Source organism: Mytilus edulis, chromosome 8 (assembly GCF_963676685.1).
Source record: "Mytilus edulis chromosome 8, xbMytEdul2.2, whole genome shotgun sequence".
In the NCBI taxonomy this organism is placed as follows: domain Eukaryota; kingdom Metazoa; phylum Mollusca; class Bivalvia; order Mytilida; family Mytilidae; genus Mytilus; species Mytilus edulis.
In genome coordinates, this window is record NC_092351.1 from 57,486,156 (window position 1) to 57,500,804 (window position 14,649).

The 14,649-nt window shown below is 31.9% G+C and overlaps 1 protein-coding gene across 1 annotated transcript; it reads right to left on the reverse strand.

Annotated features, from left to right (window-relative positions):
• Positions 1 to 380: 380 nt before the first annotated feature.
• Positions 381 to 11,029, reverse strand: LOC139485984 (fibrinogen-like protein A). Its single transcript, XM_071270667.1, has 9 exons — positions 10,324 to 11,029; positions 8,793 to 8,861; positions 7,264 to 7,335; positions 5,807 to 5,878; positions 5,409 to 5,468; positions 4,475 to 4,614; positions 3,662 to 3,758; positions 2,208 to 2,372; positions 381 to 620 (listed from the first exon to the last, which is right to left on the reverse strand). The coding sequence occupies exons 1-9, from the start codon at positions 10,391 to 10,393 to the stop codon at positions 406 to 408; spliced, it is 960 nt and encodes a 319-aa protein (XP_071126768.1). The 5' UTR covers positions 10,394 to 11,029; the 3' UTR covers positions 381 to 405.
• Positions 11,030 to 14,649: the final 3,620 nt, after the last annotated feature.

The window sequence follows — 14,649 nt, forward strand, 5'->3', positions numbered from 1 at the left end:
TTGATGGAAAAACTGAAAATCTTAGTCAACAAAGATTGGAGTCGAACACGAACTCAAAACCTCAAGTGATGACAGGCTAGTGATACGATAAAACCACAATCTACAATACACCGCACAAATTGAAAGTAAACATTGAACACTTCAATAACTTTCGATAAACTTTAAAATTTTGAGTGACAAAAACGTTGTCGTTTTATTGATCTGAACTCTTTAAGATGAACCATCTTTACTTCACCCGAAATGCTAGAATAAATATGATGGGTTTTGTTCAAACCATCTGAAACTTAAAACTAAGATGAATCTTTGACTAACATACTAATTTCATGGCCGACGAAATTTACATTCACCTCTCAATATAACAAAACAGCATATTTATTTGATAAAAATTTATTAATATAAAATTGTCTATATTCTTCTTATCATCATAATAGATGATTTGGCAGCATAGTTAGGAAAAGTGACCCAATAAAGGTTGGAACTCAACTGTTTGTTGAGTGCACTCGAGCAGCATTTTTTATGCCACCAAGGTCCATATTGCTTGGCACAGTCACCACCGTACTGATCATTGTCTTTATCAGTGGAGGAAAACATCATTCCATCATGTACCGTCATTGAATCACCTGGAAAATGAATGTTTTAAACATATAAAAGATGCGTCTTCTTAACATGGTTATTGCAGAGAAAAACTGTGTTATTCTAGGAGTAATTATGATAGGGTATGAGTTGGTTAAAAAAGTTGTCACGTTTTCTGTTTTCTAATCTTTTAATATTATTGTTCTATTTTGTGTATTTTTACGTATCATCGCATCAATTGGTATTTACCATTGTTTCCAAAAGGGATAGTTCAGTTCTCGGTTTTTCAGAAATTTAAAATAAAAATAGAAATTTTTCGAAAAATATCTTTAACGAAATTTTTTTTTTCTTTCAGCTACTTATATTTTGGGTCGATAAAAAACAGAAACATAGGTTTATCAATGTATTTGATTTTGGCGATAGAAATTGGTGTATTACTGAAAAATTATTACATTAGGGTTTTTGATATCACAAACTAGTCAAAACATTTACAAAATGTTATCATCGGTACAAGGACATCATTCGTTAATATAATTTAATGTGCAGACAATGTATACGTTCCGGTATTTCACATCATAGTTTTACGGTGATATTATTTACAAAATGCAAAAAAGTCAAAAGTTAACAAAACCTTCAAACAGACTTATTAAGAAGGGATATAGTTACTATACTGTTGACAGGTCATTAAAGATTTCATATTTTGGCTTTAATATTGATTCACTTATTGGGTCTTTGTATCGAAAATAAACACATTATTCTAAAACCAGTTGTTGGCATGATACGGGTTATGTTCTTCTCATATATTGTATGATGATATGATGGTATGATGCTTACGGGAGGGATTGTACTTGATTGTCATATGATAAAGACATAGTTTTGCAATCAGTTCAATTGAGGTCTGGAGCTGGCATGTCAGTAACTGCTAATAATCTTTTGTTGATTAATTTATTTGCTTCCTTTTCTGACATCGGACTCGGACTTTTTAATTGAGTTTTACTGTGCGTTTTGTCATGCGTTAGTTTTTCTACATTAGCTAGAGGTATAGGGGAAGGGCAGATATCTGAAAAAAAACATGTTAAAACACAATTGCATTGATTCGCCTGTCCCAAGTCAGGAGCCTCTGGTCTATGGTAGTCATGTATGATTTTAAAAGTTAGTTTCTTGTGTATATTTCGGAGTTTAGTATGACTTCCATTATAACTGTGCTAATATATATATATATTGTTTATAGTGCAGCTGAAGCATGCCTCCGGTAGCGGGAGTTTCTCGCTATATAGAAGACCTATTGGTCGCCTTCGGTCGTTGTTTGATCATTGGTCGGATTTTTGTCTCTTTAACACATTCCCTGTTTCAATGCTCTATTTTATTATATCAATATCGGCAGGTTGGCTGTTAGTGTGCTACTTAACAAAATCAAAACTCAGAACCAGAAAGGAAGATTATCTATTCAGTTTTTAATAGATACATATAATTTTCTTGAAGGCTATGATACAAGAGGATCCGTAATTAATCATTTAATTTGATATTCTAGATCATGTAGATAGATCGTTTAAAATCTTCATACGACAAGGATGAACATAATATAAATATTGCTCAATTTCTTAAAAAAAAATGGCAAACACATTATCAGTTACCTGCATTTCCGCTATAACTCCCAATACGTAGTTTGTATTTTGATGCTGCATCTCCAATACTGAATTGTTTGTACACAGCGTATTTCTTCTCATTTTTGTTGTTTGTCAAATCTATCCTCAGTTCATATTTCCCACTAGATGTCATACGATGGATATGTTTGTTTCCTTAATGATAAGATATAAAAAAAAAATAGAGTGTCTAAAGACCCTGTGTTGCTCACCTTGGTCAATATGCATATTCAACAAACATAATAAAAGATACTATCAACATTGTATACGAGAATCTTTGGGTTTTTCATCTTATATCGATGATCATTGATGTCTGTTTAGTTTCTCTCTATCTTATTTAGCTTTCACCCCAAAAACAGAATAGAACTAAATACACATCTATTGGTATAAAATAATCTTCATGGTAATGAGATGTGCTAATGCTAACATAACTGCATACCCAATATCATTCCACTAGTTGTTTCAAATAAACTTACCTCAACACCAATAAATACATGAAAACTAAGCAAACATTTCAAAGTGAATAGACCATAACTGAGGGGGGAATTATCTTAATGGTAATGCAAATGAGCCAATACTAATACAACTGCACACATTATTTATGTATGTGTCTGTCCCAAGTCAGTAGCCTGTAATTCAGTGGTTGTCGTTTGTTTATGTGTTACATATTTGTTTTTCGTTCATTTTTTTACATAAATGAGGCCGTTAGTTTTCTCGTTTGAATTGTTTTACATTGTCTTATCGCTGCCTATTATAGCTGATTAATCGGTTGGGCTTTGCTTATTGTTGAAGGCCGTACGGTGACCTATAGTTGTTAATGTCTGTGTCATTTTGGTCTTTTGTGGATAGTTGTCTCATTGGCAATCATACCACATCTTCTTTTTTATATACCAAATATCTTTGATTTAGCACTAGTAGTTCACCATAAACTAGACCTAATCACAAACTAATACTTTGTTGACGTCGCCGCCGACGCAGGAAACAGCATACCTATGTCTCGCCTTTTGACTCCGTTCAAGCGAGCCAATAATAATAAAAAAAAACTGTAGAATTAATATATGAATGAAAAAAACAGAGCGTAACTGTTTGATCCCTTTGTCAAATCAATTTATTGATATTACTCATAGGTCTGGACATTAAATCACAGTTGTCAAATGTTATTCCGTTGCAAAAACATTCCGCTCTAACCGGAGCAATTGGTCGCGTCTTTAAGTTTGCAGTGAGGTGAATATTTTTACTGCGAGTTGAAAGCCTCACTGTGACTATAAGATGGAGAACAGTACAAAATATCTGTTGTTTTTTTTGTATTTGTATTATTTGGTGTTCGGGATGGATACCAAATATGTTATCATATCTAGTTAATCAATCAATCATTGCGTGTTAATATATACTTACTGATTTTGTCCTAAAAGTTATCACAAACAAAATCGAAAAAAATGACTTACCTAACCAGTAGTCACCTTCAACATTCCCAAACCCATTTTCGTATTCTGCCCATGTTCGTTTGAAATCCACGTTTCCATCTTGGTGTCTCTGGATGATCTAAGGAATAGGAAATTTTACCTCAATTTAATATATTCTAACGAAGGGTATATCATCATGATCGGTATTTCGAAAATTTAAATCGAGCCCTCAAAAGTTGTGATTAACTGAGTTTTAATTGATCATCGTCCAGTGTAAAATTGGTGTGTGTCCGCGATCTTGTTTCCATGCATCAATTTGTAAGGGAATTCTCATGTTTGACCTACGATTGTCTATAATTTGAACTCTGGTTTATGGTTGCCTCTTTGGCAAGCAAACCATATCTCCTTATTTTTATGTTTATCACATTTAAAACAATTTTAAACGTAGCATGTGAAAAATAGATATAGGCGTGTAATGAACATATTTTTTTACACCCCATACCCTGTAAAGTTGTAACTGTAAATAAAATGTAATAAATTAAGGCATCAGTTCAGCCTTTTTTTTAATTTTTAAATACTACATACTTTAATAAAATCAATAAAATCAATTTGAATAACAATTCTTTTTGATTATATGTTAATCAAAACATTGATAATTGTGAAAGGAGAGTGGTAAAGTTAAGGAAGTAGCAAAGACAATAGTTCGACAATTGCAACAAAGGAGGAACAGAAAATCCACAAAACACAAGACGGATACTTGAAATTAAGCAAATTGGATACAAACACCGACAATGGTGAACGCATTTGGGAACCATTTACTTAATTGTAATAGTGAACATAAGATATTATACTAACCGACCAACCACCTCCGTCAGTTGCCATATCACAGTAAACCTTAAGAGCCTTCGAATTTCCTGCACTTATTTTGTATACGCCGGTTTGTTTGTTGTACTTCTTAAGCTCTGTACAATCTCTTGCAGGTTTTGCACATGTTCCTTATAATTTGAAAATATACAAAATAAATTAAATGATTGTTACTTAATTATCTAGTTGATGTCTTTCAAAAAACATATATTCAGTAGAAGACGAATTGAGAGTCTTAAAACATTGATTTACAACATATGAACAAATAAATTTTATATTTTCTAACAACGATTCATCTACATCAATTTTATTTTCACGTGATATTTAGCCTTCAAATTAAAGGCAGCATATATCGCGAAGAGTGCGCTGGGATATTCTGAATGCAATGCAAAATATGTAGGAATATCAAAATATTTTATCTTTGTAGGAATATTTTTTTAAAAATCAAAATTAAAGGAAAGCTTTAATAAAATCAAATAGCAATTTTCTGCGTATAACGTACACATGTAACCATAAATCCGTTTTACTCAACAACTTACATCCTAAAAAAAACGTGAAAGATATATTAAATCTTTCAAATACATGTACGTATTTTTGTTTGTCATTTAAGAACGTTTATCGTGACGTCATTTGCCGGGGGTTCATCTGGTTGAAAGCTGTTGTACGATAGATGCGATAATCTACGTCACATGGTTTTGATGGATTGTTGTTTTTATGTTAAACAGTCATGAACATGCATGGAATGTTTGCGATTTGACTTTAATGCAAACAACAGTCATTCTGTACGAAAAGACCAGAGGTAGGTCAAATGTGTCAACAACTATGGCTATACTTGTTTTTATATCTATCATCATCAGTTGGTAGAAGCTTCCTTTCCTAATGATCACATATGCATCAAGAGTGCGTTAACAGATCAAACAAATACCTTTGAAATCATTCTTCAATAGACTAACTATCCTTAAAATTTCTTTTTCCCCTCGAATTTCTGAAAATATGTAATTTCAAATTAGTCAATAAGTACCCAAAAAATATATAGATATATAATTAAACTCATCCTAGATACCAGGACTAAATTTTGTATATACGCCAGACGCGTTTTTTTTTCATAGAGATTTAAATTTTAAATTGTAAACTAATATTACCGAAACTATTAAATTACACGTTTACATTTTGTATTTACTTTTCTTGATGTTTTACATAATAATTCTTACATGACATATGTTTTCACTTATTGTTAATTTATGGAAAGTATCTTATCAACCTCATGAAACTTGTGACTCAACAATTTTTACACGGAGTAACGTTGAATAAAAGTATGCATACCTTCTAAGATCCACTTGATATTATTTTTCAATTGTTTATTCATTTTAACAACATCTTTGTATATTGCCATATCTACAAAAGAGATAATGATTGATATCTAAATGGATATGTGGTAATATTGTAAATTAGACTACTTTCAATAAGATAACTTATCAAGTATATTTTTCAATCATACGTCACTTTAACAATAAGCCAAACCAATATCGCATAAAAGACCCAAAAATGTCAAAATAACACAATTAAAACGAGAAAAAATGGCCTGATGTATGTACAAAACAACAAAAAAACGAAAAACAAATATATTACGAAACATCAAACAATAACTACTAAATTACAGGCTCATGACTTTAGACAGACACTTACAGAATGTGGCGGGGTTAAACATGTCTACGAGCACCCAACCCTATCCATAAATTTGGATAGTGTTGTAACAGAAAAGCATAAAGATTTGACACATAGCAGGAAACCACCAATAGAAACACTGACAGAAAGTGGCAGGTAATTTACCAATCATTGGTCCAATTCAATCAAACTCGTATTTGAATTTCCTATATTGTTTTGTTATAGTTGTACATTTGTCCATCAGTTTTCTCATTTGATGTGTGTCACATTTTTCTTGCCAGGACTATAGCCGACTATATGCTCTTAAGATATCATTAAAGAATGCTGTGAGGTTGAAAAAAAGGTTTGCTTACATCTACTTCATTTGATCTTTGGTGGATACATGTAGTTGTCTCATTGGCAAAGTTATACAATTATTTATTTATATTATTTATAATTTGTACAAAATTATATCTTGTTCATAACATATTTATATATACATATGTGTTTAAATACATTTCTATTCTACATGTACCATGATAAGTATTCTAAAAATATAACCAACGAAGTTTAATTGACAAATAATCGATCAATTTTTGTGACTCCTATCTAATCTTTTAATTTTGTTTTATATGACCCAACTGCATAAACAAAAAAACTTGTTTAACTAGTACATAGTTCTTAGAAAAATAAGTGATAATCAATAACATATGTTACTAAATAAAAAAATCAACTCTAGCATGAAATGTTGCCAAAAAAAGAGAAATAAAAGAATGGTTAAACGTTACGTAAAATAATTTGGTTGTCACGGTCACTTTGAATTTTACGATATTATTCAAAAGGCAAATATCACTAGCAAAAGTATTTTGGATATGGTATTAAGGAAAGAAGCATTTACCGCAAGGAAACACTCGATGTAAAATGTTTGAATGATTCATGGCTGTGAAAATTAAAAACAATTTAACAGTATTAATTTTGAATATAATGTTTGGAGAGATCCGTTCATTATATCATTATCATTAGAAAAATCTTTATTCTATGTAAATATCTACATCAGTTCTGGAAATTCAATACACGTAAATGAGATTGTTTTTTTTTTTAATAGTATCCCATTTAATATCATTTATATTACTTACTTTTGAGAAGAACTTTTGTATCCCTCTTCAGCTCTTGAACAGTTCCGCGTTGATTTCCATGCAGACATATTCCTATGAAAGACAAAATATTAAATATAAGGTCTTAGTTCTCGAAAACTAAAACTTAACCACTTAAAAGTATATAATATTTATGTCATGATCTTTCTTTTCATATATATATATTAAAGAACATCGGTTGTTCGACCTGTTAGTCAAATGCGTTTTGTTTAAATATACTTTTTCACTTTTTTGGTCTTTTGGAAAATGTTGTTTGTGCTGTTTTTAGACCCTTCTACAACGAAATTTGTTTTACATGCACACGTATAATAATTGCGGTTTTCATCCAACGCAATCATAGGTTTGAACGTAGTTTTCAATTTAGACTCGTTTATAGTTTTTCGTTTGGGCTTGTATCATTTTTTCCCTCCGGTTTATATGATCCGTTCATCCTATATTGACTCTTAAAATTCAAGAGTCTATCTAAAAATGAGGGTACTTTTTCTAAAAATGAGGGTACTTTTTATATGGCCTTCCAAATACCGTTTCGATCCCTATCATCACTGAAGGGACATTTATTGTCGAAATCCGGATCTGGTGTACTGAAAAATATTGACACCGTATGTTTGTCGCATAACATCGTGGCCACAAGTTAAAAATTTGTTTTCTGTTTAGTATTAAATATATATTAAGATCCATTTTGTTACATCTTGTGATCAATTTTATTTGGCAATCGCCAATGGCAGATAGCAGGGTTAAAGAACATCAGTTGTTCGACCCGTTAGTCAAATGCGTTTTGTTTAAACATACTTTTTCACTTTTTTGGTCTTTTGGAAAATGTTGTTTGTGCTGTTTTTAGACCCTTCTACAACGAAATTTGTTTTACATGCACACGTATAAAAATTGCGGTTTTTATCCAACGCAATCATAGGTTTGAACGTAGTTTTCAATTTAGACTCCTTTGTACATTTGTACTAACATTTCAAAGCATATCCCCCTTTTCATTAATTTATTTCCCTATATTACATATCTAATATGTATTATCCTTAATACCAACATTTTTTTGTATGTAGTAAGTTACACCAATAATGCAAATTATGATATAGAAAAAATGGCCAGAACTCATATAAGCTATTCATACAAGAGTCAAACAACGAGAAACAATATCAGGAAACCTTTTAACTGGTTGAATCGACCTATTAAATAAAAGAAACAAACAGATATATCACTACACATGTACAGTATATCAGATGCCATTGAACAAACCGAAAGTATGCATTTTCCATTTTCCCCATTTCCCCCTCTCCTACTTTCACCGGCGCTTACAGCAAGTCTGCATTTGAGTGATAAGGCCATCAGAGGTAATGGCAGCAAAACTGCTCTGATAAGTGCAATTCAGAATTTTCATTACGGGCATACTAATCTCTCTGTACAAACGTATCTATAGACCATACGTAGTTTATCATATCCTGCCAGTAACTTATGAACAGATCAAAGACTAAAAAATAAACAATAACCTAAATAAAACTCACCTTGCAATTCATTCCAAATAGTGTCAACTCTATCATCTTCCTCTGAAGATTTCCGATTCTGTCTTACTTCTGAAATCAACAACGAAAAGGTATAAAACTTTAAAATACTGCAAGACGGTATTTTGACCATACTAACAGATATTTCTTAATATTAACGCCAACATGCAAGTGTCACTGTCTTCGATAATTGTAAAAAAGAAATGTTTTCAATTGCTAGCGCGAACTGTTTATTTTTTACATATTCAAGCCTTATATAAATCAACGGTTGAAATTATTTTAACAATATATGTTATTTCTTATTTGATAATTTGCTAATGCTTTATACAACTGACGTAATTTACGACTGACAATAAGAGAGAAACACATATTCGAAAATCATTTTAATTGTCACAAAGCGCTCATAATGCACAATTACATAAAGTATTGTTTTCAATATTAAGTTACTTACATCAAACATAGTTTTAACTACAATGTGTAAACCTAGCTAAAATTGAAAACAACACGAATGATTTTCGTGGGTCTTAAGCAATTTTCTGGATTTACCTTCATGTTAAAACGCTCAAAGCATTTGGAATTCAAAAATGAATCAAATCCTAATTAGTTCTTAACAAGAGGCTGTCAGAGCGACAACAAAACAGATTTATTAACATTTATTTGTGTCCTGGCATTTTTCAATATTACAAGGACCATAACTGATGAACGGTGAAAGAGAAAATGGTCAATATCAAATTTGACCTATATTTAGTCATCAGTAACAACATATTAAAATTTGATAAGCTTTGGTTGAATGGTTCATGAATTAATGCAACAACATGACTGGAAACACAATTTTTCCATCTTTCAAGAACCATAACTCCTGAACAGAAAAAGTAAAAATCGCCATTATTGAACTTGACCTCAATTTTGTCATCGGTAACAACATATTTAAATTTGAAAAACGGTAAAAGTCGAAATCGTCATTATTCAACCTGAATTCTATTTTGTCACCAGTAACAACATCTTAAAATCTTAAAAATTTTGATTGAATAGTTCATGAGTTAATGCCAGACACGACTGGAAACGCCATTTTTCAATCTTTCAAGAACCATTACTCCAGAACGGTCAAAGTATAAATCGTCATTTTTAAAATTTGATCTCAAATTTTTCATCAATAACAACATCTTAAAATTTTAAAAGCTTTGGTTGAACAGTTGATGAGTAAATGCACGGACAGGACTATAAACACCTTTTTTCAATCTTTTAAGAAACATAACTCCTGAATGGTAAAAGTCATTATTGAACTTGACCTCCATATTGTTGTAAGTAACAACATATTGAAATTTTAAAACCTTTGTTTAACAGTTCATGAGTTAATTCACGGACAACATTTGACAGCAGCCCGCCCGCCCGCCCGCCGTACATCCCCAAATCAATTACCGTCCAAAACATCCGGTTAATAATGTAAAACAAAATATTTTCACAGATGAGATAATTTTATGCATAAGATTTATCTATATGGAAATCTAACATTAAATGTTAATTTTGTCCTTACCACTTATATTTTTACTTCCTGATGTCAAGTTGACTGTTGACAAACACACAATCAGTATGATTTTGTACATGTTCTTTACTGATGTTGTCTAGCGAATAACCCACAACACTAATGATGAGAAATTGTGAAGTAGTTTTTTTAGTATATATATATTATCAAATTTCTTCATTGCGTGTATATTTGAGGTAAACAGATATCGTTCAAAACCATATGTTACTCTCTGTAATGTTTTCTACCTGTCATTGTAGAACCACAACATTTTGTGTGTCTAATAACGACAAAAAAAATTTAAATGTAATGGAAATAGACTTTACAGTTATACATCCAGGTCATAAAGCAAAACCAAGAGAAACACACCAACTATAAGAGGAAGACAATGGAATAACAGACAGTGAAATGCCACAAAACCAGACGCCAACATACATAGAAACAGACTATTTTGGCAGTTCCCCTTCATTGTGTTGTGCTTTGTTTATCTATTGTATTCTTGTCTGCCGTTTTTGTTTTGTGCTTTCTCTATATGCCATTTTGTTTGTCTTTGTTGACACATTTGCTTGTTTTACTAGTGATTTACATGATAAGATAATGTTGCCCTGTTATGTCTGTTTGTTTGGTTTACACATCGTTGTCAATATGATGAATTTGAATGCGACTGTCATACAATTGAGAGGTTTAGCTAGCTATAAAGCCAGGTTTACTGCACCATTTATACATAAGAAAATGCCTGTACATAGTCAGAAATATTACAAATGTTATCCACACATTTGAAGTGTTTGAGCTTTAGAACTTGCGTTGGGACATTCCATTCATGATTTTCCTCGGAGTTTTGTTTTATTGTTATTTTACTCTTTGGTAACAACTATAATATTCCTAACTTGTAACAGGACATTTTAAGATGGTGGGTTGAACCTGGTCTTATGGTAAAAGTAATGTATGAGAAAGAGAAGATTTGCTACGTAAATGTTCATTTTTGTGTCTGTTCTTTATTCATGTGTGTGTCAGCTATAATACCACTAAAACTGATACTTCTGTATTGAGTCTCATTGTAAGCAATGTTATGTACCGTTCGTTAGTCCACTGATCGAGTTAAAACTTGAAAAGTTGAGACTTGTCTAAACAAAGTAATAAAAAGGAATACGTATTAAACCTTGTCAGATATTAATGTACCTATCCACAGTAACTCAATTTTTGTCTTTTATCAAATTTATAATTGAAGGCTTATAGCAAATCCTATAAAGAAAAGTGTAATGAAACAAGAACTTGTTTAGATTACGGGCAAAAAAGCTAAATATATATTTTGTATAAACCACTGTAACGTAAAACAAACAACGCATTGTAATTCTGCTTAGGTTCTTCTGTTACCTATACTAACAGCATACCCGGACTGGTGGTCTTAATTTTGGCTGTATTCTGCTCTTTGGTTAGGTTTTTTTCTCTATGACACATTCCCTGTTTCCATTTTCAATGTAATTATGACTTTTATATGGTTTTTTCTTTAAAGTGTCTTTTTGTTGCTGCCTTGTTCGTGTATGGCCTACATCTCCATTCATACTTGCACTGCTTGTTGGTTTTATTCAAATTTGCCATACGATACATATAATTCAAAAAGAAACTATGGGTATGATTAGAGGCAAATCTAAACCTCCAGTATACATTATTCATAATACTGTTTCATGCCCCTATTTTGGTGATAAAAAATGTAATTTAAATGTTATTCCAAACGGGAGAAATTTTAAATCATTAGTTACTGAATTATAGTGTTTATTGGTATTTATATCGTAATAAATCTTTTACATATTCATAAAAGGTAAGGAGCTTTCTTGTGAAAGAAAATCCTTTATACCATCGAAATGACAGGTATTGAATTGTCTTCCTGTACACTAATTCGCCTATATTTTCCCGTATGCAATGACCTTAACTACGAGACATCTCGTTAGAACTTCGGCTACCACACAACGCATGTTTGAAAGGAAAACCGTGTTAATGAATGTAAAAACACGTGAATTGGACGGTTACTAGTAACGAATGATTCTAAAAGAACTACTTTAGTGCAATAATCATTTAACAACTGTTAAAAAATAGTTTAATTAACAAAGGGTAACGCTTGGTGGGAAGTATAAGGAAAATGTGCCATGACTCTATTGATCCAATTATTTGCCTAGCGGTCATGTGATCTGTGTTGATTATGTTTCAATGTCACAATCCGGTAAACCTCGGCATCAAACTCGAATGTTAATTATCTTGTAATCAACAATCACTGAATGAAATAGTATGTGTCTGTAATAAGTTATATGTTTGTAATAAATAAAAAAAATCTTACATACAGGACTTAGTTTAGTATATTATTAATTAAGAATGGAAATGGTGAGTGTGTCAAAGAGACAACAACCCGACCAAACAGAAGAAAACATCCGACGGCCACCAATAGGTCTTCAACACAATGAGAAAACGCCGCACCCAGAGGCGGCTTCAGCTGGTCCTCTTAACAAAATGTGTACTGAAAGTTCAATGAAAATCCAAGGCATATAAATGGACTAAAATTTAAAAAACCCACATAAGACTAATAAAGACCAGAGGCGGGGTTAAATATGTTTTGTGAGATCTCGACCCCTTAACCCCTTATACATCTAGCCAATGTAGAATAAAGAAACACACAGTAATATGCACAGTAAAATTCAGTTAAAACGAAGTCCTAGTCCGATGTCAGCAAAGGTAATTTTAGAAACTAAGCAAAATGACAATATACATAAATTAACAAGAACACATTCGAATATAATAAAACGTATCATATATTGAATTTTGCACCTTTACCATTCCTGTCTGAACTATGTTCTTAAAATCACATGGTTTGTTCAACCGGCATTAAAGAGAAATTAAAGGAAGTTGTAAAATATTTCCCACAAAAATATATAATAATGAAAAGGTAGCATTTAAAAAATACATCTCTTAATTATTTAAAAACTTTGATGCGATTGAAAATTGGTAATGACCGATCTTTCGTTTTCAAAGCCTCATAATAAACCCTAAGGTAGATTGTTTAACTTATAACTTTTTTGATCTGAGCGTCACTGATGAGTCTTATGTAGACGAAACGCACGTCTGACGTATCAAATTATAATCCTGGTACCTTTGATAACTATTTACTGTACATGTACTGATTTGCTGTCGTTAATGAATAACACCACTGGGTCGACGACACTGTTGGTGGATGGTTCGTCCCCGAGGGTATCACCAGCCCAGTAGTCAATAATATGGTCATTTTTACAAGTATCCTGTTACAAAACTTTGAATTTTTCGAAAAAACTAAGGATTTTCTTATCCCAGGAATAGATTTCCTTAGCCGTATTTGGCACAACTTTTTGGAATTTTGGGTCCTCAATGCTCTTAAGCTGTGTACTTGTTTTGGCTTTATAACTTGTTTGATTTGGTCGTTATTGATTAGTCTTATGTAGAGGAAACGAGCGTCTGGCGTATTTAAAACTTATAATCCTGGTACCTTTTGTAACTATTAACTACGCGTAACTGATAAAATTCTTAGTGTAATTATGCATGATAATCCGATTGATCGATTAAAATGTCATTACATGCATTGGTATGCAAATAGACTTATCATCGATACCAGAATTAAGATTTCGTATGCTAGACGAATCTTATATGATGTTTATCTTATCTGCATCCAGCTTTTAAACATTTTGAATGCCAAAGGGTTATATATTTTATTCAAAGCCTATTTCTAGATTCGAGATGTCAAGTGTCCGATTCTACAGTCCTGTATCAGTCGAACAACCGGAAGTCCCTTTTAGGGCAAAATGTGATCCGTCTCTAATCAGTGACCTTCCGCCGTTTGAGATCTATTTCGTGCATTTTGTAAGGAAAAGAAGGTAGCCCCGAAAAGTAACCTTTCATCTCTTTGTTACGACTGAAGACTACTCATCCCGTTATTTGCAGAGAAAATTAAAAGGACGAATATTTATATCCTCAATAATCTCATCATTGCACAAAAGCATAAACAAAATGAAATAAAATATTTTCCAGAGCATTTTTTGCCGAGGACATGAAATAAAAATATGACTATAGCCAGTGCCATATTCAATGCGCGAAATAGGTACAAAAAAAATGTTCTCATGAAACTCAATGACAAAACCCATGTAGAAGTTACAGAATCTGGGCGATAATTTAAGATATGTTTCTATGTGTCTCTCGCATGAACAAAAAAGTGTACCTATTTTTTATTGGGGGTAACATATTTGTTGACATTTTACACAGTTCACTCGCATCTTTTCCGATTTTATTTCCTTCGTTATTTTCTAATTTGAAAACTTTTTG

What these genes read in the sequence shown, in the direction of transcription:
- LOC139485984 (XM_071270667.1), bottom strand. Translation starts at nt 10,393, where the DNA reads ATGTACAAAATCATACTGATTGTGTGTTTGTCAACAGTCAACTTGACA. An exon ending in TACAAAAGTTCTTCTCAAAA is followed by an intron (nt 5,879 to 7,263) that starts GTAAGTAATATA and finishes TCTCTTTTGTAG; the next exon opens with ATATGGCAATATACAAAGAT. An exon ending in TATCAAGTGGATCTTAGAAG is followed by an intron (nt 5,469 to 5,806) that starts GTATGCATACTT and finishes ACATATTTTCAG; the next exon opens with AAATTCGAGGGGAAAAAGAA.